Raw genomic sequence first — 26,719 nt, forward strand, 5'->3', positions numbered from 1 at the left:
TGTTCGACCTAGGGGGTGCCAATTGATGTTCAGCCTAGGTGGGGGGGGGGGCGAATTAATGTTTTACCTCGGGGCACCGTATAGATGTTCCACATAGGAGGAGCTGCATTGAAGTTCGGCATAGGGGCACCGAGGGGGCGCCGAATTGATGTTCAAACTAGGGGCTGGGGCGCCGAATCGATATTTTCCATAGTGTTGCCGAATAGATGTTTGACATAGGGGGGCACCGAATTGATGTTCAACACAGGGGGTGGCAAATTGATGTTCAACCTAGGTGGAGGGGGGGGGGGGGGGGGGGGCGAATTAATGTTTTACCTCAGGGCGCCGTATAGATGTTCGACATAAGAGGGGGCTGCATTGAAATTCGACATAGGGGCACCGAGGGGGCGCCGAATTGATGTTCAACCTAGGGGCTGGGGCGCCGAATCGATTTTTTTCATAGGGTTGCCGAATCGATGTTTGACATAGGGGGGTGCCGAATTGATGTTCAACCTAGGGGGTGCCTAATGGATGTTCACCACACGAGGGCGCCTATTTTATGTTTGTCCCGGTGCGCCAAATTCAGGTTCAATTAACCAAGGGAGGGGGGTGGGCGCCAAATTCATGTTTGCTCGCATCAAATACTCATCCTGTTCATGATTACCAAAAGTGCCTATAATTTTAGATCAGAATACAAAAAAAAATCATCCTACTCTACGTTCTCGCATTAATTGTTTAGTAAGGTGACGATTCTGTTCATGGTTAGATAAGTGCTTAGAATGTCCGACTTTGGATCGAAATATAAAAAAAAAATCAGCTCGCGCTTCACGCTCGCATAAACTGTTTTGTTAGTGCTCATCTTGTTCATGATAATCGAAAATGCTTACTCGAATGTCCAAATATTAGGTAAGAATATGAAAAATTTTCATCTCGCTCTTTGCGCTCGCATCAATATTGTTTAGTTAGATGACAATCCTGTTCATGATTACCAAAAGTGCTTAGTCAATGTCAAAATTTTAGGCCAGAATATCAATAACTTTTTAAGCTCGCGCTCCGCGCTCGCACAATTGTTTAAATAGATACCCATCCTTTCCATGGCTATAAAATATGCTTAGAATTTCCAGTTTTGGGTCGGAATACCAAAAAATTTTACGCTCGCGCCTCACGCTCGCATTAAATGATTTGTTAGATACCCATCCTTTTCATGATGACCCAATAATGCTTAGAATGTCTAAATTTTAGGTCAGAATATCAAAAAAATTTAACGCACGCTTCGCGCTCGCATTAATTATTTAGCTAGATACCTATCCTGTTCATGGTTATAAAAAGTGCTTATCATGTCCAGTGTTGGGTTGGAAATTCAAAAATTGTCAGCTCGCACTTCGCGATCGCATAAAATGTTGACAGATACCCACCCTGTTCTTGATTACCAAAAGTGCTCATAGATTTATCCAAATTTTAGGTAAGAATATGAAAAATTTTCATCTCGCTCTTTGCGCTCGCATCAATATTGTTTAGTTAGATGACAATCCTGTTCATGATTACCAAAAGTGCTTAGTCAATGTCAAAATTTTAGTTCTGAATATCAATCACTTTTAAGCTCGCGCCTCGCGCTCGCACAAACAATTGTTTAAATAGATACCCATCCTTTCCATGATTACAAATTAGAATGTCCAGTTTTGTGTTGGAATATCAAAAAAATTAAGCTCGCGCCTCGCGCTCGTATTAAATGATTTGTTAGATACCCATCCTGTTCATGATTACCCAATAGTGCTTAGAATGTCCAAATTTTATGTCAGAAAATCAAAAATTTTCAACTCGCGCTTCGCGCTCGCATTAATTATTTAATTAGATACCCATCCTGTTCATGATTATAAAACACATGTGAAAAGTGCTTATAATGTCCAGTGTTGGGTTGGAAATTCAAAAATTGTCAGCTTCCACTTCGCGATCGCATAAAATGTTGATAGATACCCACCCTGTTCTTGATTACCAAAAGTGCTCATAGATTTTTCCAAATTCTAGGTAAGAATATGAACAATTTTCATATCGCTCTTTTCGCTCGCATCAATATTGTTTAGATAATACATATACCCATCATGTTCACGGTTGCAATAAAACTCAGAATGTTCGATCGGAAAAGAGATGAAAATATCCCCTCCCCTATTGGCGAAAGCTGGATCCGCCCCCGGTTAAGAAATTACAGCTCCCGCACATAATTTTAGTATGGTCTACCACTCTGATGAGAAGTTGAACTAAATTGAAACCCAAAAATGTTTAAAATTCTGTGCTTTCTGGTCGCATTTATTTTTTTCAAAAGGTGGTTAAAACATATTCATGGATGTTTTTTTTCATGAACACATTAAAAAGTGGTCTTCGATGCCTTTTTCACGTGATTATGAAATACGATAATTCAAACTGCATTTAAGGCACCTATGATAGCCGTGCTGGGCGGGTCGGGGTGCCATTTTCCGAAAAGTTCACAGGGGCGCCAAAATAGTCGGGCTCAATCATGGATCCTGGATACGGGCATGTCCGTTGGGCATCGTTTCCAACATTGTACCTCCTTATCTATACCGGCGTGATACTAGGCGCTAGTCCACTGATCGGATCGGTTTACTTCCATTTCGTCTGATGCCAACTCGTCTACTATCATTATTTGGTGTACCATCAGTTCGTTCATTATCCACAGCATTCCGTCTAATAACCATCTGATCCAATAGTCATTTAGTCCATATACAATTTGGTTATTGGACGTGTTATTGTGCAAAATGAATGAAAATGAATTGGATACTGGACTAACTGGACCAAATGGTTGTTCGATGAAATGTTGATGGACGGATTGGCATTGCATGGACTAAATGAATGTAGACCATGTGGTGAATGGATGAGTTGGCAGTTGACGAATTGGCAATTTACCAATGGACCTACTAGTACTAGGCCACTGAATTGAACTTGTCATGTGCCATAACACCTAAACTGCTTCCTTATATCCGATACCCCCTCCATCCTTAGCTCGGCCGCCCCAATAAAGGGAAGGAGGAGAGAGAAGAAAGGAAGAAAGAAATAGATTGTTGAAAGGGAATCAAAAGAAAGATCAAAAGGGAATTTGAACGCAACATAATATTATACTCTGTTATTGTTTGAATCGTTTCTCTCTCATGAAATTTATATTTTGAATATATATCGTTTCAGTCATTCTCATTATTTTACTGCATAGCGAATTACAAAACGTCCTATCCTCGTTTCCGCTAACCACACATGACATTATTTATCATTTTATTATTATCATGCAATGAAATTCATACTGTTTTTACACGCTGCGTCGGCTGCCACTTGACTACCTTGTAAATATTTTTCTGATGATATTCAGTTGAAATCAGTGGCGTTCAAAATAAGGCTTGGGGCTGTATGGATTCCCAAATTTGTCACGGCCAAGAAAAAAAAGGAAAGAGAGAAGGGAAACTATTATCTGAATATCATGTCAAAATCTATCATAGATTACAAAAAAAAAATCAAGATTTGTGCCCTATATGTATATCTGGCCCCTTCATTTGTTATGTTCATTATTTACGCCACTGGTTAAAATTAAATTCAACTTAAAACATTTTCCCTTTATATCATTGCATTATACCCACATGAATAGTGAAAGCATGTTCATAACATCTTTCTGTATTTTTCGCTGTTTATACAATTCCTAACCTTAGGTTGTGTGTATTCCTTATGTTCGCATTCTCAATGTTATTTTTCTCTTTATTTCAATATTATTCTCACAAACTTTATTATGGTATGCATATTCAAGAAAGTATTACTTGTTTGCTTGCCCCATGACAGCTTTGCCTTCACTTTTGCAGATCGGAGTGTCTCTCAGTCAGTATTCAGAGCTATTACTGTATTCTCCTTGACCCCTCCCCCCCCCCCTGTGAGTTGTAAAACACACATAAAGGCAAAATATTTTATTTTTATCGGCAACATATTTGCATCACATCACCATAAATTAAATACATCAGAATAGGCGTATACCCATTGAACCTCGCCAGAATGGGCTTGCCCAAAAATTTCAAACACAAATTTCTTTTTTTCCCCGAAAGTCATCACCGCTTGGAAGTAGGCGACTTTCCCGCCCCAAAATATTCTTATTCCTACAATAGTGCAATCCGTCACGAACACCATGCACGATTGCATGATTGGCCTTTCATAACTGATCTCCAAAATAGTTGAACCATATTCCAACACTTTCTACGATCAATACGATCGCCTTGACTGATCTGATACTTGCTGATACGATTAATTATTCCGCGATTATATGCCTTTTGGAAGCGGGGGGGGGGGGGGAGCTGGGGATGCGGCATGTATTATTTTCCATGGGCAGCACCCCCTGGAATTCTGATAGGTGTCAAATTTGAGAAATGTATGGAATGACCAACGGTGTTTTTCTTTTGCTTTGTCAAATTATTTTATGCAGGTAAACCCATCAAAAAAAAATCGTGACAGTGTGAACTGAGCACATTTTTTTTCAATCATCAAAAATGATTATTATATTATTTTCCCCATGAGTTGTGAAATTTTGACACGCCGGGATCTCCTTGGTCCCAATCCCAATATGAAGAATACATTTCCTCGGCTATAAAACAACAGTTATCATTCGTTTTTCCTATATTCATAGCAGGAAAATGGGAGTCCCAATTCCCGGTTCCACTTTCATTGCTAAATAAGTCTACGTTATGCCAATCAAGATGTGAGTGATGTCTTTGTCCTGCTCACGTCGCCACGCACCACAGTCATTCACATTTTTTCAACAGTTGAACTGCTCGTGCACACACTGTATGCGTGTATCCCGGAGGCCTATCTTCCTCTCATTTGTTGCAATAAAAGTTCATCTTTCCATCTATTTTTAATTGTTTATTGTTTATTTAATAAGGGGTAGCCCATTCAACAACAGCTCCCATGGGGCGCCCCTATCTATTATTCGTCATTGGTATCCATTTGTCTTTGTCCATCCATTCATATATATGCCTATTCATCCATCTATTCATTCTTTCAGTCATCCATCCACTGATGGATTGATTAGGCCTATAGGCTACCCCCACCCTCCCCATACTGGATAAATACTCTGCGATCCATTCTCTGGAAATCTTTATTGATACACGTTTCAAAGCAGACATAAATTACTATCCCCTCGGACGTTGCTTCTCCAAGTTTGCTTAGTCTTCTTTCACGTACTTCGTTGCCCTGTTTCAAACGGCATGACTTGTAAAGTTCTGTTGTAAAACATGCCGGTCGGCCCCCGGGGTCGGCTCCGAAATTCACCCCTCTGCATACCTAGAGCGCAACGGTTCTACCATAGACCATATTGAATATACTCAACTTCTCATTACTCCACATCTAGCTACAAGCTTTCTTGTGTGGCTGCAAGAATAAGAGTTTTCCGAGAAATCTTGCCCCTTACGTCTACCCCCCCCCTAATTTTTTTTGCTTTGGCTCATGACGCCTCTGCTCTGCTTGTAAAGATTGACCAAATAACACTGTATTCTAAATTTGCAACTTGACAATGGTCGGATACACACACTGTCATGGTCTACACGATGTAGACTACGCTACATACTTCGCATCAACAGGTTTCTCAGCTCACCTTTTGACCTCGCAAGTTCAGTCTAAACAACGAAGAATAATCCTACTTTCATGTCAATACTGTGTGTCCTCCATGGTCCCATCAACTTTTATCTTCCTTCTATGTTTTACAATTTTGTATCCCGCCCTGAAAATAATCGTTTTTCTCTTCGCCCTTCCCTTTCTTCATACTCGGCCCTAGACAGAATGGGGGTGGCCGTCTATATATATACATATGACAATTTTTCATCTCGCCCTTTGCCCTCGCTTCAATATTGTTTAGTTAAAATTAGATGACATTCCTGTTCATGATTACCACATGTGCTTAGAATGTCAAAATTTTAGGTCAGAATATCAATCACTTGGGCTTAAAAAGTGATTGATATTCTGAACTAAAATTCTGACATTCTAAGCACTTTTGGTTATCATGAACAGGATTGTCATCATAGATATCTCTGATTGTCATCTACCTAACAATATTGATGCGAGCGCAAAGAGCGAGGTGGCCGTCAAATCAAACTAGGCCCTTGCCCTTCTTTGGGATTCTCGTATCTCTTTTAGTCTTGGAGTACTTTCAGATTCATGACATTATATTCCGAAAGTAAGCCGTATTGGGCAATCCTTTGCTTCGTCATTCACGTTCGATAATCCAAGTGTCTGAATCCTTATTCACGTACGATACAATCATGGAGCTATATAGCTCCATATAATATGCTTGTCCAGTGTGTTCTGTCGCTAATAGTGGATTATGTCTAAAGTAGACGTGCATGCAGAGCGCAAGCATATCGCTAGCTAGTCCACCTCCTGGACTGTTGGTATTTTGTACGATACGACTACCAAACACAACACACTACATCCCCATAACACGCATACACACACCCCTGAATAGTCACACGAAACAACATTTTTTTTCGGGGAAAGTGAATCAGTGGGTTAGGTGAATCACTGGGGGTAAGTGAATCAGTGGAGGGCGTGTGTGTGTTGGTTATGTGTGCGCGTGGGGGTACCGGTACGGTCATGTCTGCCCCCTCATTTTTTTTTGGCTCATGACGCCTCTACTCTGCTTGTTCGAAATTTGCAACTTGATGCGTGCTATCACGGTCTACACAATGTAGACTACACGTACGTACTTCGCATCAACAGGTTTCTCAGCTCACCTTTTGACCTCGCGAGTTCAACCTAAACAAACGAAGAGTAGTCTAGTGTTGCATTGGGTTTGCATCTTCGTTATGTTTTACTATAGGCCTATATTTAACCCTGCATTGGGGTTGAATCTTCGTTGTTTTACTATAGGCCTATATTTAACCCCGTATTAAATAAACCCTGTTTTATATCGTAGAACCCGCCCTGAAAGTAATCGTTTTTCTCTTCGCCCTTTCCCTTTCTTCATGCTTGGCTGTAGACAGAATGGTGGTGGCCGTCTGTTTAGAGTTTTAAATATTTTTGTTTTAACTTTTTTTTCCAATTTCTCCTCTGTACTTTGCGAGTGGAGCCAAATAATCTGAAACTGACTGAAACATTTAGGAAAGATATAAAATTAGGGTATGTTATATTTATGATGGCTCTCCTGATTCTCTTTCACCAATCCACTTCTTTCTTTCTTCTCTCTCCCCCCCCCCCCTCCCCCTTTCCTTTGGGAAGGGCCAAGGAGTCAGTATACAGTAAGCTGCGCTAGCACCTCGCTCTAGTTCCCGTATATAGCACGCCAAGCTATGTATGAAGGGAAAAGGTGCATAAAAGAGCTACAATCCACAGAATAAAGATCAAACTCGGAACTCGGCCCTTGCCCATCTCTGGGATTCTCGTATCTCTTTTAGTCTTGGCATGGACCTATTCGTAATAGGTCCATGGTCTTGGAGTACTTTCAGATTCATGACATAAGATTCCGAAAGTAAGCCGTATCGGGCAACCATTTGCTTCGTCATTCACGTCAGATAATCAGCGTGTCTGAATCCCTTTTCACGTACGATACAATGATGGAGCTACAGCTCGATATATTCTTATCCTGTGTGTGCTATCGCTAATAGTGCATTATATCTGAAACTAATGCAGAGCGCTAGCATCGGATCATTGAGCTTGCACGCACCGTTCGCTGTTTGCTTTCTACTCAGCTACTATGCACACACACAGTACTGCACTTTGTTGTACTGCACGGGGATTTCTTGATACTGCGCATGCGCCATGACGTATTCATCAATATGCATGAGTCGTAATGAATATGCATGATTCGAACGGTGTTCTAATATCAATTTATTTTTTAACCCGAGAGGGCGTCAATAAGAAAGCTCGACATTATAACGGTTAACCGATCAAGTCATAATATATGTTTTACCCCTCAATATCATGAAAATAGAAAAGTTATGCAAGTTTCTTTTCCGTGATAAAATAGAGCAATAATATAGGTATTTAATGAATGTAATAATTTCAAAATTGATTCATTGCCCTTGTCTGAGATCAACCAATCATACAATATACCTTTAATTTTAACCTCAAATAAAATGATATGTTCCATTCACTTTTTCAGAAAATGAGCAAAATGCGATTTGTTCCAAAATTGGATCACAAACAGTCGTAAGGTGTGCGGTGGCCTTAAGAAGACTGGGGGGGGGGGGGATTTATCGCGAAAATTTCGAGGGGGGGGATGAATCAGCCCCCCCAGTCTTCTTAGGGTTAAAAGCGACTTTAAGAACGACTGGTCAACTTTTCTTACGCGCTAAACCATCACCCAGGGATGCCACTAGGTGTCCTCCGTAAACCCTGATTTTATTTTGTAGGCAGGGGCAGTGTCCGAGGTCAGTGACGACTCAGTGCGCGCGTGTATACATCTCTCCTCCGGTCAATCGACATACAGAGCAATCAAGAGAGAGAGGGGGGGGGTAAAAGGAGGGATATTCCGAATTTTTTATACAGAAAACAGGAAAAGTCTGAAACACGGAATTAAGACAGATATTAACGGGGAAAAATCAGAATTCCGAGTAAAACCGGAGGAGTGGCGTCACTGAGCACCAATGAACATTTTGGTGTATACCATTTACCACAAGAAAGAATCTCCAGTCGTGCTTAACTTACAGTTTTATGAAAGACCCACCCAGACAACAGACAAATCATAAAACATTTCTAGAGAGCAATTCCTCATCACAATTCTCCATTTCACGTATTTCTCTCTGAAAAGTTAGGAGGGGGTAAACATATGGATTTGATCTTGGCCACTCTAGCAAAGTCGTCTCCAACATCAGTTATTTCCACTAAATCAATTTCTGGGGGCAAAAGGCAGTGATGATATTGCATAACTTAACAGGTGGCATCTGTCTTTATCATTATTTATTTGGCTTCCTCTCTGACTGGGAGACAAAGTGACCTGAATCACTGTAACCTGCAGGTCTTTCCTCCTAACAAAGCTGGTTGGGGGTATGCAGGTGGACCACTATATATCAGGGTTTCCCATCTACACTTATATAATGAATGCAGTGTGTTCTTAACATGCAAAGGTGGTGACTCTCCTCTATTTAACATCCTATCAAAGGGACATTTATAAAGGCCTAAAATTTACACTTATGCAAAGACAGCAATATCTTCCTTCTTTAACATGCAAATGGGGTGACATTCCCTTAAAATTAACATCCTATCCGAGGAACATCAAATGGAATATAAACTCCCGTAACTTACAGGCAACTTCTTGCCATTGAGGAAGACCTTGACACCCTTGAGACAACCTGCAATGTCGTAGGCACGGCGGGTTAGAAGGGCGATGGTGTCGCGATCCAGACAGCTCATCTTGAATTTTTCAAGGTCAGGACTGAAGGAGATCTCGGTGTAGTCAGTGCCATTAAACGGTGAAAGCTTGTTTGAACCCTTCTTGTTCATGTTGTCTGACCAACTCTGTAGAAGAGAGATAGAATATGAGGTCAGATATATACTTTGCATTTTCATTGCATGATGATTAGGATGATACATGGTGTATACAACAGACTATTCCAGAAGGGTTCCCTTTTCAGACTTACAATTTACTTTCAGAATGGCATAAACCTGTTTATATGACACCTAGATAGATCCTTGTGATTTGATTGGTTGTTTGATATCGTTCATTCAGCCCATTTTGCAATGACGTCATCAACCGTGCAATTTTTAATCCATTCATTGCGCAATTTTGGATCCATACGATTTTGTCCATTGCACGCGCGCACCGAGACTGCAGCTGCAGGCACCAGCAGTGCGCATGTTATAATGACGTAACAATCAACAGGCCGAACTCGCACTGCATGAGCATGTTTTCATGCATGAGCATGTTTTCATGCATCGAAATTCATAAATTTCATATGAACAAAAAAAAATCAATTTCTAAGTGTCATATAAACCAAATAATGAATGTTTTTTCATTCGTGCAATGGACAGAATACTTCATTTGGTGAAAGATGAAATAATGATCCATTCAACTTGGCTACGCCTCGTTGAATGGATCATTTCATCTTTCACCTCATGAAGTATTCTGTCCATTGCACGAATGAAAAAACATTCATTATTTGTATACTATTGTCTGTGGTTGTTACTAAACATAGTGTGTGCATGGTGGGAGGGGTTCAGGGTAGTATATTTTCTTATTGTTGATTATTGACAGGTCCCTTGTCGTAAGGTACCTTCACAAAAGTCTGAGCCAAGTTAAGCTGTGGCTTTTACCAATGATCATGTTAACTGTTAATGTTATTTGTATAGGACATTTGCAAATCCAAAATTTAAGGAAAAATATTTCATGAAGACATAATTATCATATATGACCTGAAAAAGTATCTTTTCCCAAAAAATTTGATACCATAATTATGTAGTAAGTCTTCAAGCTTGGATAATTAGTAGGTATTCTTTGCAGTGATGTAAATTTTAACTTGTGCCATGACAGCAATGAATGAATCTCAGATGTCAAAGATGTCATATTCTTACAAGGGTTGCATTAAAATCCATTGCAAACACCTATTCAATAACATTAGAATGTTCAATAAACACTTCTAAGTATCAAGTCTCAAGTTAATATCAGTGAAAAGGGATTTGCAAATGTTTGCTAACTCATGTAGGATTATGGCATCATTGGCACCTGGATACATTCATTACAGTCATGCCTATCTTTGGGGCAAGTCGAAATGTACATCACTGCAAAGAATACATACTAATTATCCAAGCTTGAAGACTTACTACATAAATATGGTATCAAATTATTTGGGAGAAGATACTCTTTTAGGCTATATATAATAATTATTGTCTTCATAAAATATTTTTTCCTCAAATTGGGGATTTGTGAGCTGTCAAGTTTTTTTTTTTTACTTAACACAGTATTTCTCTCATTTCCTTCTTTTATTTAAAAACAACTTGATGTCAGGGTGAATTTTCCCTTTAAAAACTAACCTGCTTGAATTTCTTGCCGTCTTCCTTGCTAGCAGTGGAAACAGTGAACTTCTTGCTGAAGATGTTACATAGTTTTGCACCATAACCATTACGACCACCTGTATACCAACAAAACCAAAGCAGTAGACATTAAACATAACACTTGGGCAATTAAAATCTGCAATGAAAACTTGTATTACAAAAGATAATAATAGCATTCTAGGATCTTTTCTTAAATTAGAACTTGTTTTACATTTCAATCAAAATATATCAGATTTTTAGATCATTGCTCTGTTTAATATATTTCAAAACATGAAAATTTGATGGTAAAACTCTGATATCATTGCCAGGAATAAAATCTATCTGGAAAGTATTGTTCAACCTCACTGTGACCGAACGCAGAAATGATATTGATAACTTGCTTTCTTATACATGTATGTACGTGTAAAATGATAGACATGTTACACACAAAAAAAAATGGTGATAATTGAGAAAGCACAACAGAGATAGATAACACCTATACTAACCTGTGACTTTCTTTTGAGTGTCGTCATAGTTACTGGATGTCAACAGATGGCCGAAAATCATCTCTGGTATGAACATTTTCTCTCCTTTGTGTTCAACTACAGGGATACCTTTCCCATTGTTCCACACAACGATGGTGCTATTCTCACTGTACAAGAAAGTTTAGAAAGCGTTCAGAAAAGATGAAAGCATGGTTTGTGTCCACATGGTCTACAATCAGATGGTCCAATTCTCAGGTCACTAACACCATCATGGCTAAAACCACTTGGTCTTCGAGCAGGTGGTCTAATTCTCAGGTCCCTTACACAACCATGCTAAACCCACTTGGTCTACTAGCAGGCGGTCTAATTCCCAGGTCCCTAACACCATCATGGCTAAACCCACTTGGTCTACTAGCAGGCGGTCTAATTCCCAGGTCCCTAACACCATCATGGCTAAACCCACTTGGTCTACTAGCAGGCGGTCTAATTCCCAGGTCCCTAACACCACCATGGCTAAACCCACTTGGTCTTCGAGCAGGTGGTCTAATTCTCAGGTCCCTAACACAACCATGCTAAACCCACTTGGTCTACTAGCAGGTGGTCTAATTCTCAGGTCCCTAACACCATCATGGCTAAACCCACTTGGTCTACTAGCAGGTGGTCTAATTCCCAGGTCCCTAACACAACCATGCTAAACCCACTTGGTCTACTAGCATATGGTCTAATTCCCAGGTCCCTTACACAACCATGCTAAACCCACTTGGTCTACTAGCAGGTGGTCTAATTCTCAGGTCCCTAACACCACCATGGCTAAACCCACTTGGTCTACTAGCATATGGTCTAATTCCAAGGTCCCTTACACAACCATGGCTAAACCCACTTGGTCTTCGAGCAGGTGGTCTAATTCTCAGGTCCCTTACACAACCATGCTAAACCCACTTGGTCTACTAGCAGGCGGTCTAATTCCCAGGTCCCTAACACCACCATGGCTAAACCCACTTGGTCTACTAGCAGGTGGTCTAATTCTCAGGTCCCTAACACAACCATGCTAAACCCACTTGGTCTACTAGCATGCGGTCTAATTCCCAGGTCCCTTACACAACCATGCTAAACCCACTTGGTCTACTAGCAGGCGGTCTAATTCCCAGGTCCCTAACACAACCATGCTAAACCCACTTGGTCTACTAGCAGGTGGTCTAATTCTCAGGTCCCTAACACAACCATGCTAAACCCACTTGGTATACTAGCAGGCGGTCTAATTCCCAGGTCCCTAACACCACCATGGCTAAACCCACTTGGTCTACTAGCATATGGTCTAATTCCAAGGTCCCTTACACAACCATGCTAAACCCACTTGGTCTACTAGCAGGCGGTCTAATTCTTAGGTCCCTAACACCACCATGGCTAAACCCACTTGGTCTACTAGCAGGCGGTCTAATTCCCAGGTCCCTAACACCACCATGGCTAAACCCACTTGGTCTACTAGCAGGCGGTCTAATTCCCAGGTCCCTAACACCACCATGGCTAAACCCACTTGGTATACTAGCAGGTGGTCTAATTCCCAGGTCCCTAACACCATCATGGCTAAACCCACTTGGTCTACTAGCAGGTGGTCTAATTCCAAGGTCCCTTACACAACCATGCTAAACCCACTTGGTCTACTAGCATATGGTCTAATTCTTAGTCTTATACCATCATGGTAACTGCCACTTTATCAGATATTCTATAAAATATATACCTTCATGACCAAACCTGCTTGATCTACTATCAATTTGGTCTAATCAACATTTGTTCCAACCAACACTTGGATTCATCCTCACTTGGTCCAACTGCCATTACATGTAAGTCAAATGCACATCTGGTAAAATTTCCATTTTTTCTACTTATATTTTACACTTTGTCAACTTGGTCACACACAGTTCATCTAATCATTTAGACTAATTGGTGTTGGATGAAGAGGATATTAGACAAAATGGTCTAAATGGTAATTAGTCCAAATGGAGAGTAGACTAAGTGGATGAAGACGAACTAGAATTTAACCATGTAGGATGATAAAGACAAATTGGTGTCGACCAAACGGCAATTAATTGATTGCACAGACTCTCAGCATCAGTCTGGACCCTTCAAATTCTCAATATTTTTGAAAAACCTTTTAAAAATACTGACCTGCCTCATACATCAGTACAATCATTACACTTTATTATGTGTGCCATAGAAAGCATTTATGATAACATCAGCTAATGAAAACTGTTTTGGCTTCCTCGAGTTTGAGAAATCTTCATAATTGGTTGACGTTATCTCAGCCGATGCCTATGCTCTACAGTGCTGCAATGAATCTTACATCATTTTCTCTTTGACTCTTATGAGAGTAAAAACCCTTTTTATAAAAGCTCACCAAGGGGACCAGTACATATTTCTATTCACGCAAGTGACCTCTAGTCGCAAGTTAAACTTGCTCCATTCTCCATTATTGAGAAAAATATGCAAAGGAAATTTTTTGTAAAATCTCTGTAAGCTGGTGTTTTTCAAGAGATAAGAGATTTGCACATTATGATTTTTCTTAAGTAATACAATCCTTGGGGCCTGTTTTCTTGTTGCTATACAAGAGAGGGTATAAGCTAGCCTACTGTCAAATTGCAATTGATTGCATAGCCATGTATTACAGGGCCCTAAATTTGATTAGCCATCTCAGGCATTGGGTGATACTCACGCATCAATGGTAATCTTGATGCAGTCCATTTTAGGATCTCTCTGCTTATTGTCGGCCGCATTCACTGAAAATAAAGATAGAAAATATTGTTAGTCAAACTTATGAAAATTGTTGGTGTGATTTGCTATGTCACAAATTGAAAAGTACAGAATTTTGACGACCATCATGTAAGTTAATGACCTTCGCACTTTGTGTCAATCAGGTCTACTCCTTATCAAATTTCCATTTCCATAAAACATTGACTTTGAATGACTGTGCATGCAATTATCAAAGACAGGAAAGTTGGTGGGGGATCGCACTCATATGGTGAATTCTTGGAATCTTGGACTCACTCTTGTTTTTATAGACACAGAAATACTCACCAAGAATTTCATCAAAGATCTTGTAGAGACCTGGAACGAATGTGATCTCTCTGTTCACAAGTGTTTCACCATCCACCACCCACATGGCCTATGAAGGAAACATTTGCAAACAAAAACTATTGGAATGCAGACTTATCTAAGAATGCAAGAATCTTTAAAGGAGAATGAAACTCTTGGAGCAAGTTAGCTTTTGTGAAAGCAGAAAAATCAAAGAATAAGATCAACAAAACTTTGAGTAAAATAGGACTAGCAATAAAAGAGTTATGAGCATTTGAATGTCGAGATCACTAATGCTATGGAGATCCTCCCATTGGCAATGCGACCAAGATCTGTGATGTCACACACGTACAACTCTCCCATTTGGACACTGAAAATATACCCCAAAACATCTCTTTTTGCTCATTCTAATCATATGACAAACGATTCATCAATGATATAATGTTGTGAAACCTCTGTACTTGTCATCTCATAAAGAGAACACCTCACCTTGTGATAGACTCTATAAAAGTGAGAATATAAGTGAAATAAGTACTAAAGTAATGAAGGAGTTGTACGTGTGTGATATCACAGATCTTGGTCGCATTGCCGTTGGGAGGATCTACATGGCACTAGTGATCTCAATATTCGAATGCTCATAACTTTCTTATTATTCATTCAATCTTCCTCAAACTTTCAACAATATGTTTCTTTGATTTTTCTCTTTGATATGGATTCAGCTGGTTTCAAGGGTTTCATTCTCCTTTAAGAATAAGAGCACAACAGTCAGCACTCGATTGCAACTACAAGTCAGACTGAAAATACAAAGCTTCAAGTCTTGCCATCTGCAAGTGATGACGAGTCTGGGATCTGGGTGTCCAAAATAATTTATAATAATTACTAATCTATCAATAATGTGGTTATGTTACCCCTTCAAAAGAGTGGGTCAAATCATGCCATGAATAATAATGTAAATTTGCAACAATTTCTTTGACACTGAGAGAACTGATTCAGGGGGGGTATTCTGAAAAGTCTCGTAAGTTTCCACTTAAATTTCCTCATAAGTTACCCATTTAATGGAGCGCTAATGTACCTCCAAATTTGTATTCTGAAAACGCTATTAGCGCTAAATTAACTCCCTTTAGGCCACGCCCCTACTGAGCCGAATTAGCCAATCAAATGCGCTCTTACAACGTAAAATTTTCTCCTAGCGCGCAGTGTCTGTTCACTTTGCTGGCTTGCAGCGCAGCGCCCGGCTGCTGCAGGTGCACTGCACCACGATCTTGATACAAAGAATTTTTGCTGAAAAATAATGCTAAAAGCATTTGCATCGGAGATTAGAGGTTCGTTATGTTGTTGAAATTAACTGTTGTCTTTTCCCTTTCTCTCTCATTTATTGTACCTTTGTGTTTTTATCTTTATCTTTCGAACGCATTCTGATTTTCACATCCACCTATTTGAATCCATTTGTAGCTTTCAACCCTGCCAAATAAGGAAAGGGGCACTTAAGTGACTTTTCAGAATACCAAAATGCTAATTGACCGCTAATTGAGCTTTCAGAATACTGCCCCAGGCCTTAAATTTCAATATTTTCAGGACAAAGCCACTTTTCAAAGCAGCATGTTTCTATATTACAGCACATTGAGCACAAATGTCAAAAATTCTATTAAGGGCACAAAAACTATCAAACGTGAGTGAAATGGACTTTGAGGCCGATTAGCTGTGCATCCCACTCCAAGGCCATGCATATATATGATGCATTAATCTAAGTCCTGCTGATTAAAAAATACCCCCTTTTAATTATTAGGAATTCCCTGTATCAAGCATAACATTGATGTACAAGTACCTGTGTGACTGGCTCGGTAGATCCAATGTAAGTGTCTGGACGTAGCAAGATGTGCTCCAGCTGAGTCTTCTTTTGGTAAATCCTCTCCACAGAAAGACGCTTCTTATTCTTTGCTCCCTTGCCAGGTTGGCCGGGAGATGGGAGGTCAGCAATTTCATTTTTCTGAGCATTGTCAAAGAGGGTCTGGTGACAGAAGGCAGATTAATTGAAATCATTAAAGTCAAACTGAAATTCTATTTCGGTAAATACCTACAGGCTACATGTAACTATGACTCTACTGTCTACAGAATTGTGTATTAGTATATATATCCTAAAATGTGGTGGACCGTGAACCACGAGTCTCGCCTGATTTTGTGATCAATATGATCTATTGACCACATATTGACCACATACATGTACCACATGTGTGTTCATCACCAAGGAAAGGCTTCTGATGAGGCAAAATTTGGGGTGAAAAAATAATCTTCTTGTTGGTATTGTTTCTTTTATTCTTTTGCTAAGCAAGATCCCATTAGATTCTATATATACTCTTTAGGAGATTATCTCCTACTGGAGAGTCTCCCATATTGGCCTTGCGCCGCTACTGCTACATGGAGAGAAATCTCAGTCAGGTCGGTGAATGATTTCCAGTACGGGCACAAGGCCAATATGGGAGATTGTCTCCCATGTGGGAGATTAATTTATCTCCAATATCAGAGACTTTCAAAGGAATTTTGGTATCCAGTTTCAGAGACAGTCTCCAGTTTGGGAGACCAATTTCTTTGTTTAACTTTGCTGCAAACGGTTTACCTTGGTGGCAAATGGAAATGTGACTGATAAGCAGATTCCTAATGAAAAATTACCCCTTTTCACCGTCTATTTTAAAGGTCAAGTCCATCCCAGAAAAATGTTATCTTGAATCAATAGAGAAAAATCAAACAAGCATAACACTGAACATTTCATCAAAATCGGATGTAAAATAAATGATATTTTAAAGTTGGGCTTATTTTTCACGAAACAATATGCACAACTCGGTGATATGCAAACGAAAGAGTCGATGTCCATCACTCACTATTTCTTTTGATTTTTTTTATTGTCTGAATTATACAATATTACAATTTTGACAATGATGAATTTGACTGAACCATGAAATGTCAAAACAATGGTAATTAGGGAGGAACAAATCTTTGTTTCACATGATGACAATGAGGAAAAAATTAAGATGTTTCATATTTCATACAATAAAATACAAAAGAAATAGTGAGTGGGTGACGTCATGTTGCCATCAGTCCTGTCATTTGCATACCAATCAGGAATCAGATGTGCATATGGTAGGGGGTCCTAAAGCTACGCAGTACGCACCACTCATCGCGCATGCAGTTTTTATGGCAAATGCGCACTCTGTGTGTGGAACTGTGACTGCAGTGATGAACGATTCCTATTCAATTTTTTCTACAGAAACTGCAGTAAATCTCTAAATGCAGAGAAAACCCAACAACTGTTTGAAATTTTAGAGTTATATTCGCTTCAATTTCATTTCATCCTATAATAATGTGAACATATTTTAGAAATTGAGGCACAGGAAATACTATTTCTTTGCATGATAAATCAAGTGCGTAGTTTAGGACCCCTTCTATCGGGTGGCGTGGCGAAATCAAGAGGTGTTCGGAAAACACAGCGGGATTTTCGTATTACGTGAATTTTGCGATATTTTCTTCTTCATGGTTAATGATCTTTAGAATGTTTGCCACAAGTTAGTGAAAGATAAATTTGTTCAAATATTAAAATTGGCATAGTTTTTATCGTTTGACTTTGAAAACAAAGTGCGTAGCTTTTTTTAGGTCCCCCCATCCCCATCATACATACCGTAAGGGCACTAGTATTCAACCCATTTGGAGAGTTTCCTCAAATATATAGAAATATGGAATTTACCTTAATTTCAGACCAGTCTTTATTTCCAAGAGCAAATGCTGGTTATTCTTTTTGCGTTTTTTTTTCTTCAACCTGTCGACTGTGTGCGCAGGCGATCGAATTATACGGCGATGGTTTTTGGCACTAGTATTCAACCTAGCGATGAAAGATGGCCCTGTCTCCCAATCTGCCCTTGTCCCATCCGACTATGGACTAGACCATTTGAGATGAGACCAAACAGGGAATAAGTCAAAGCCAGAGGCAGAGACTTACCTAGATCTAGATCTAGTTTAACATTCTAAACCATTTTGAAATTCGCTGTCAATCATCACTAGACACTAGGTTGAATACTTGTGCCATTCAGTGCAAAAGGTCATCGCCGGATAATTTGATCCTCTGCGCATACAGTCGACAGATAACGAAAATACCGACAACAGATTACCCTGGAAATAACAAAGTGAAAGGTATGAAATTAAGATATCCCTTTTTCTAAAATAATGTTTGGGGGAATTTGTCAAAATCTTTGAATTATGCCTGGTTGAATTAATTACTAGTGCATACCGTAATTTTTACTAATTACATTAACTAGGTTGTCTGAAGCCACACTGAAAAGTGTCAGCATAATACAGGCTGATTTAGGGGAAAATATGGCACATATTTTGGGGGAAGTTCAGGCTACTAGAAAAATGTGATCTGAATTTATTATATTAACTTGTGTTTGGCATGTATGGAAAGAGAAAATTCAGGGGCTTCTTTTGACAGTAAGGACAAGTTTATATGATCATTTTAAATAAGGATTTAGAAATTAGAGATGAATTGCAAACCCTTATTTTTGTGTGTGTTGAGATTGCCATTTCTCCATGCGTTTTCTATGGGAAAATGAAATTTCTGTTTTGCACAATTTTTTTCACTTTGTCGCAATTTTTCATTGTTTCCAAATCTTTATAAAAATCATACCATCAGATAGAGCGAGCATAAAAAAAAATCCTATTGGACTCTTTATGGACAAGTTTTTGGCTTTAATAATAAATTCATAACAGCTCTCGGAAGCTAAAAATTTGGATTTGTGTGTGTCCATTTCTTAACTAGGACACAGTCTATGGCAGAGAAATGCTGAAAATTGACCTAGGCCTAATTTCTTTCTTCTTTTTTTGCAGCCAATAATTCGATTTTTTTCAAAAATGTTACATTTCTGTCAGTCTGAAGGTCATTTCTCTTCAAATTCACAAAGAAAATGTGATATTTTCTTGAATTGAAATAAGAAAAATAATTTTTTTCTCCAGACTTCCTACACTCTACAGCCTACAGGCTACATTAGTCATTAACCTGACACTGACAGTGACAATTGTGTGTAACTGTAGTGTTAGTGTGAGTGTGAAATTAAGAGAAACTTTAAAACGTAATAACTTTATTTTAAATCCAATTTTGATGAAATTTTCAGTGCTAACAGTTATAAATTTGTCAATGTTGGATTTTCTCCTGTTTTATTCAAATCAACCTTTTGTTGACTTTGCCTTGGGGTGGACTTGTCCTTAAAAAAATCACTGTCTATACTAAATATAGATCTAGATCTACTTTTGTTTTAACTTTTTATAACTTAAGGAATTTTGTTGTCATCAAAAACAAAAATGGCCTTCATAACTTCATTCTACGAAGGTCGAAGTCGCATTTATTGTCCAAGACCAAGTAGTGACATGCTGTCGCACTCGCAGCTCAGTCAGCACCAGCGCGGCGGCAGCGCGAGGACCGAGGTGACGGCAGCTCTCGGTCAACGGCAACGCAAAACAAAACGTTCATTTAGACTTTCGATTTCATGCATAATCTTACAAATTATATTGTTTCATTCCGCAATTCATGATTCATCACACATTACTGAAGAATTACCATACCTTTAATGGTCCGTCAGATGCCATTTTTGACAAAAATTGTTTCCATGAACAGCTGCAAATAAAACGTGTCGACGATGATGAGGGGACCGGATCCTGTCTGCCGTTTCCCAATTTAAAAATTGTGCCTCTTGGTTGATTCCACCAATCAGAGACTGTTATTTGAAAACGTCACAATTCTTGCACGAAGATTGTATGCTAAAACGGTACTGTCAATATAAATGTAAGAGCGTCCTCTCACGGCACCAAGCTGTGATGGCCGAGTGGTTAAGGCGTTGGACTTGAAATCCAATGGGATCTTCCCGCGCAGGTTCGAACCCTGCTCGCAGCGAGACTTTTTTTTTTCTAATAACATCCCTGCAAACCCTTCACTCGAGAAAAGGGTCTGAATTGCAGCCTACTCATAGTCTGCAGGCACAGACCCTGATTGGAACTTTGATCAATAAGTGTGCCTCCACGCAAAGACTAGCACATACCTGAGCGAGAGAGCATGAGTAGGCTGCACATTCAGACCCTTAACTCGAGTGAAGGGTTTGCCCAGCAGACTAGCCTACTCATGCCTTGTGCACCGAATGCCCTCTCGCTCAGAGCATAGAGCTATCCATGTCTGCTTCATCTTTCGAAGTTGGGCACAAATATTGTGCCATGCATGTCAATCATTGTGAGTTTGTCATTCCTCTCTGAACACCTCCTCCTATTATAGCTGGTCATTTGGGCGGTCACCCGCTGAGAAGGAGATCAACTAGGCCTTGTTTGTTCAATTACATGCTGCATTGCACTTCTACTCCTGATTGAAATTCCAGTCTAGCATTACGCAATAGGATAGCGCGCATACATTACATCTCCCTCAAAATAAATGTTGCTTACTTTCTTTTTGAATATTGGCTTGATAGTTTTTTTTTTTTCATGTTGGCATCTTATTTTCTTTTGTATCACTCAATTTTTTTTATAACAAAGGTATATTAGATTACTTATTTATAATCAACACTGTACAGCAAAGATTTTTAGTCGAACCCCCCCCCCCCCCAAAAAAAAAAAAACTTGGTCAGCCCAAGCATGACATTTTTATCGTACATGTATAACATTTATGGCAAGGAAATATTCTCCATAACTGCATTATCAATTTTGTCATATAAACTTATCAAATTTTAGTTTGTAGGCCTATATCGGTGTGTTCTATTCCCTTTTAATTGCAAAACAGCATAACATTTATCAATTAACACTCACTAAACATTTTTTTATTTTACTTAAGTGATTTGTTTGTACTTTGATATAAATAAAGATATACTCTCGAGCAATCTACAATATGCGTTATATATTTCTACATATTTTAGTCATAATGATCACTTTTCATAATATATGATTACAAGCAGAAGGAATTGAAACATTTCATATCATAAAATAATAAAATTAAAATAGTGTGTGACATTTGCATGTAGTAATGATCAGGAAGTATACAAGTACAAATGTATGAACTCGGTGATTTGTGATACTGTCATAACATTCTTACCTTAAACGCCAACCCAATTACTTAAAATTGTATTTAAAAAAATGATGAAATAACAGATACAGAAATTACACTAAAAATGAGACAACAAAAAGGCGAACAAACTCTGGAAAAACAAAAATACTTTAGAAGCTATATAAACTGGGTTCCAAAAGAAATTTATCAAACTTGCACAAGCGCACTACACAAATTCCACTCAGTCAAAATAAACAAAATTTTAACACAGGCTATATAGCTTCAATAATCTATCAACACAGAAATATTCAAGTGTCCTTGGTCATGTTGGTAAAACATTATTATGGCAAACAAAAATGAAAATTGAAATCCCTGTCTGAAAGCTGCTTAATTTGTACACTAAAAAAAAATTGAAATCTAGGTCCATGCCCCAAGCCCAAGTAAGCTTCCTATATAATTATATCAACAGTTCACCCAAGAATGTTAATAATGAAGACACTTCTTGAATTGGAAATCAATATTATCTCTTTCATATTTGAAAAAAAAAACATATAATGCGTTTTTAGGTATATATTCAATGTCAATATGATATGTCTTTTCGTTTTTTATGTTCCAAGAATTAAAAAGTTTAGATTGTCAACTCATTTAATACATCAATATTCCTTACAGTGTACTGAAACTTAAATTATCATAAGGGAGGCATATCGAACAGTCATGTATGAAAAAATGAAATAATAATGATTTCATGTAATTACATAAGAAAAAAATGGGGATGTGACATCATCGGCCCATCAAATGAATATTCATGACAACGTGCACGACTGTTTTCACAAAAATAACTTTGTTAACAGATTAACAGATTAAATTTTCAGCATTTTATTAAGTGAATTTTACTGTTATTTATTTAGATATGATTATTTTCACCCGAAGTATATACCTTTAAAGGTCAAGTCCAACCAAGAAAAATGTTGATTTGAATAAACAGAGAATAATCAAACAAGCATTATGCTGAAAATTACATCAAAATCGGATTTTAAATAAGAAAGTATTTTAAAGTTTCACCTATTTTCACAAAACAGTGATCTGCACAACTCAGTGCATGCAAATGAACAGTCGATGATTTCCGTCATTCTCTCTTTCTTTTTCTTTTTTTTTATTGTTTGAATTATACAATATTTCATTTTTTACAGATTTGACAATAAGGACCAACTTGATTGAGTCATTAAACAATGCTAATAGCACATGTTCAGGGAGGAAATAATAGTTGTTTTACACGACAACAGGGAGAAAATTTGAATATTTCATATAATAAAATACAACATAAATAGTGAGTGATGTCCTCAGTCTCCTTATTTACATACCGACACTGATGTGAATAACTGTTTTGTGAAATTAAGTGAAACTTAAAAATTTCCTAACTTTCTAATTTTACATCTGATTTTGATGAAATTGTCAGTGTTATGCTTGTTGGATTTTTCTCTTTTCATTCGAATCAACTTTTTGTTGGGGTTAAAGGAGAATGAAACCCTTGAAACCAGCTGAATCCATATCAAAGAGAAAAATCAAAGAAACATATTGTTGAAAGTTTGAGGAAGATTGAATGAATAATAAGAAAGTTATGAGCATTTGAATGTCGAGATCACTAATGCCATGTAGATCCTCCAATTGGCAATGCAACCAAGATCTGTGATGTCACACACGTACAACTCCCTCATTACTTTAGTACTTATTTCACTTATATTCTCACTTTTATAGAGTCTGTCACAAGGTGAGGTGTTCTCTTTATGAGAGGACAAGTACAGAGGTTTCACAACATTATATCATTGATGAAACGTTTGTCATATGATTAGAATGAGCAGAAAGAGATGTTTTGGGGTATATTTTCAGTGTCCAAAAGGGGAGAGTTGTTCATCTGTGACATCATAGATCTTGGTCGCATTGCCAATGGGAGGATCTCCATAGCATTAGTGATCTCGACATTCAAATGCTCATAACTCTTCTATTGCTAGTCCTATTTTACTCAAACTTTTGTTGATCTTATTCTTTGATTTTTCAGCTTTCACAAAAGCTAACTTGCTCCAAGAGTTTCATTCTCCTTTAAGGATTGCTTACAGTGTTCAGTGGCGGATCCAGGGGGCACAGGTGGCGCACGCCCCCCCCCCCTCCCTTAATGTTTGAGCGGCGCCGGCGCCGCTCAGAAAAGTAAAAGAAAGAAAAGGCGCCGCTTAAAAAAAATAAAAATAAAGGAAAGAAAAGAAAAGAAAAGAAAAGGCACAGCTTAAAAAAAATTATACACTGATATAATATTAGCAACAGTAAAGGAAAGACTATCCCCCAGCAAAGTACAATCATATCATCTAGCTTTCTTATCTTTTCTTTTAACTACCCTTTTCCCAACAACTTCGCCGGTTAAAAATAATCAGCAGTGCATGCGCTGCCTGCATATAACTGGCGCGAATCAAGAATAATCAGCGCCACCTAAATCTAAATCGGCGCCGGACAAGATTAATCAGCGCCATTATAAATCGGCGCCAGTCAAGAAAAATCGGCACTGCCAGAGTCTTAACCGGCGCCGATCAAGGATAAGCAGGTCCACCTAAATCTAAATCGGCGCCGGACAAGAATAATCAGCGTCCCCTGGTTCCAATAAATAGGCGCCGGTATATAGAATAATGAAGAAGGGCCTACCTGGTTATACATTTTATTGTTGAATGGTCATAACGAATAACAAACCTTTTCGCATGCCCTTACAGCATGCACAGAGTGGACTGGGGCAGGGCAGTTGCCCACATATGTCATGAAATCTTTAATTTGTTATTTTAAAAATCCCAGAATCAAACAAAAGTGTAGAGCAAATCCTTTAATTTTGATCTTATTTTCCAATGCTTTAATAAAAAAAAGGTCAGTCACTTTTCTTCTTTACACATTCCACATTGTGCCACCTCTATGGCCTTTAGTGTAAGACAGCTACTATAGTGTTTTATGAAGATGATTCGATATTTTAGTCCAAAACTTTGCTAATACCTAGTGTACACAATTACGCAACCCGACGTATATTCGTTAGACCTTAAACCACTAATTATGATTTTTTAATGTATAAATACAGTTTGTCAATACCTTTGTTTTAACGTTTAAATGTTTACACCACAAAATTTGATTTATTTTCATCTTCCATTAAGTTAAATATTATTCATCTGATCACTCAGGAAGAAGTTAAAAACAAAGATAACGATACCTGTAAAACTGGAGAACTATTTCCAAAGCTCTGTCTTGAAGGATCTCTTTCTGAATTCAGGTCTTAAGCATTATATCCAGTTTCATCAAAGTAATTAGATGAAAATTACTCATCATTACAAATTGCATTAGATTTTGTGAAAAGCATCACAATATATATATATAAATACCAAATTCTGTATATAGGCCTATACATCATGTACATGAAAAGTGAATGATAATATATAAACCTGGATTGGTGATGTATTCCAAATTAATGTTTCATGATGTAGTATCATTGTATATATTATATAGTAAAAAAAAACTTGTATACCCAGTTGTTGTGTGTCCGGACAGGTTGTGTGTCCGGACGATCAATTTTAGAAAGTCATTCGGAAAAAATTACAAGCGAAGTTTCATCAATTTTTAGTACAAAATGTTAGGAAATATTATAGAGAACAAAATAGAGGATGATTACAACTATTGAATTCACATTTTTGGTGTAATCCAAAGACAAAAAAGAAGGCTTCAAAAATATAAAGTGTCCGGACACCCGACCCCCCATCCTATCTCAATTAATATATGATCGGGGGGGCCTAAAGCTACGCACATTGTTTTCAAACAATAAAAACTATCCCAATTTTAATATTTCAACAAATATCTTTCACTAATTTGTGGCAAACATTCTAAAGATCATTAACCAAGAAGAAAATATCGCAAAACTCACTAATACGAAAATCCCGCCGTGTTTTCCGAACACCTTGATTTCGCCACCTGATGTAGAAGGGGTCCTAAAGCTACGCACTCGATTTATCATGCAAAAAAATAGTATTTCCTATGCCTCAATTTCTAGAATATATTCATAATATTATAGGATAAAATGAAATTTAAGTGAATATAACTCCAAAATTCCAAAAAGTTTTTGGTTTTCTCTGCATTTCAGTGGCGTAACAGGCGGGGGGGGGCAGGGGGGCAAGCTGCCCCCCCTGGCGGAGCTCACCGGGAAAATAAAATTAAAAAACGGGGGAAAAAAAGGGAAGGGAAGGGAAAGGAAAGAAAAAAGGGGAAAGGGAAAGGAAAAAGAAAACTAAGAAAAAACATAAAAAAGGGAAAACGGAAAGATAACGGGAAAAGGAAGGAAAAAAGAACAAGTGAGAAAGAACAATTCGCCCCGATATACAAATACATTAGCATGATTAGTAAGACAGGGAAATAAATTAAAGATGACAAAAAGGCAAACAAAAGCGGGAAATAAAGGCAGAATGGAATTAGCCAAAATCTAAATTGGAAAATAAAGAATAGGGACAAGATAACGTACACTACCGGGCTGCCGAGGATTGAGATAACGAGCGCGAAGAAAAATGGATGGTATATAATGTCGTATGAAAGTCTATCATAAACTTGCTAAATCTCCAAAGGCTCTGTTCAAGAGTCAAGACCCCGTGCAGTAGGGGCTCTTCATCTGTAACCTTTAATGGGTATATAACGGGCCCCTATATGGACCCTTCCTGCATGAGGCTTTACGTTGAAGCACTGGCGTACCGGGGGTGGTTCCACAGCCAAGGGGAAATAAAAGAAAATAAAGGAGGCAGCGAAATGAGATGAATTAAAAAAAATATATGACATGATATTTGCTATAATGATGTAAAAATCTATCACATAATTAGAATTTCATTTTAACAGGCCATTTTTTTTCTGGCTCGCTTCGCTCGCCGGCGACTTTTTACAAATTTTCCCACATTTGCTATGGTGTGCCCCTCACAATATTTGGATGATTACGATACACACTTGAATTTATGTGTTGTGTTAAAGCTATATAAATATACACGCAATTTGATTAAAATAAGTGGCCATCTGTAAGGTTTAAAATGGCTTTGATATCAAGAGGTTCCGGGGCTCTGCCCTGGAC

General features: G+C 38.3%; 1 protein-coding gene and 1 non-coding gene across 2 annotated transcripts; one reads left to right on the forward strand and one right to left on the reverse strand.

Moving 5' to 3' along the window:
* Positions 1 to 6,976: 6,976 nt before the first annotated feature.
* Positions 6,977 to 20,262, reverse strand: LOC129259675 (DNA topoisomerase 2-alpha-like). The gene is made up of 7 exons (XM_054897940.2): positions 20,139 to 20,262; positions 16,360 to 16,542; positions 14,538 to 14,625; positions 14,176 to 14,239; positions 11,487 to 11,632; positions 10,981 to 11,078; positions 6,977 to 9,468 (listed from the first exon to the last, which is right to left on the reverse strand). Exons 1-7 carry the CDS (start codon positions 20,160 to 20,162, stop codon positions 9,226 to 9,228), a joined length of 846 nt encoding a protein of 281 aa, XP_054753915.2. The 5' UTR covers positions 20,163 to 20,262; the 3' UTR covers positions 6,977 to 9,225.
* Positions 20,263 to 20,384: 122 nt separating this feature from the next.
* Positions 20,385 to 20,466, forward strand: TRNAS-UGA (transfer RNA serine (anticodon UGA)). The gene has a single exon. It is a non-coding gene; the product is annotated as a tRNA-Ser (tRNA).
* The last annotated feature ends 6,253 nt before the right edge of the window (positions 20,467 to 26,719 follow it).

The sequence above is a fragment of the Lytechinus pictus genome, chromosome 4 (assembly GCF_037042905.1).
Source record: "Lytechinus pictus isolate F3 Inbred chromosome 4, Lp3.0, whole genome shotgun sequence".
In the NCBI taxonomy this organism is placed as follows: domain Eukaryota; kingdom Metazoa; phylum Echinodermata; class Echinoidea; order Temnopleuroida; family Toxopneustidae; genus Lytechinus; species Lytechinus pictus.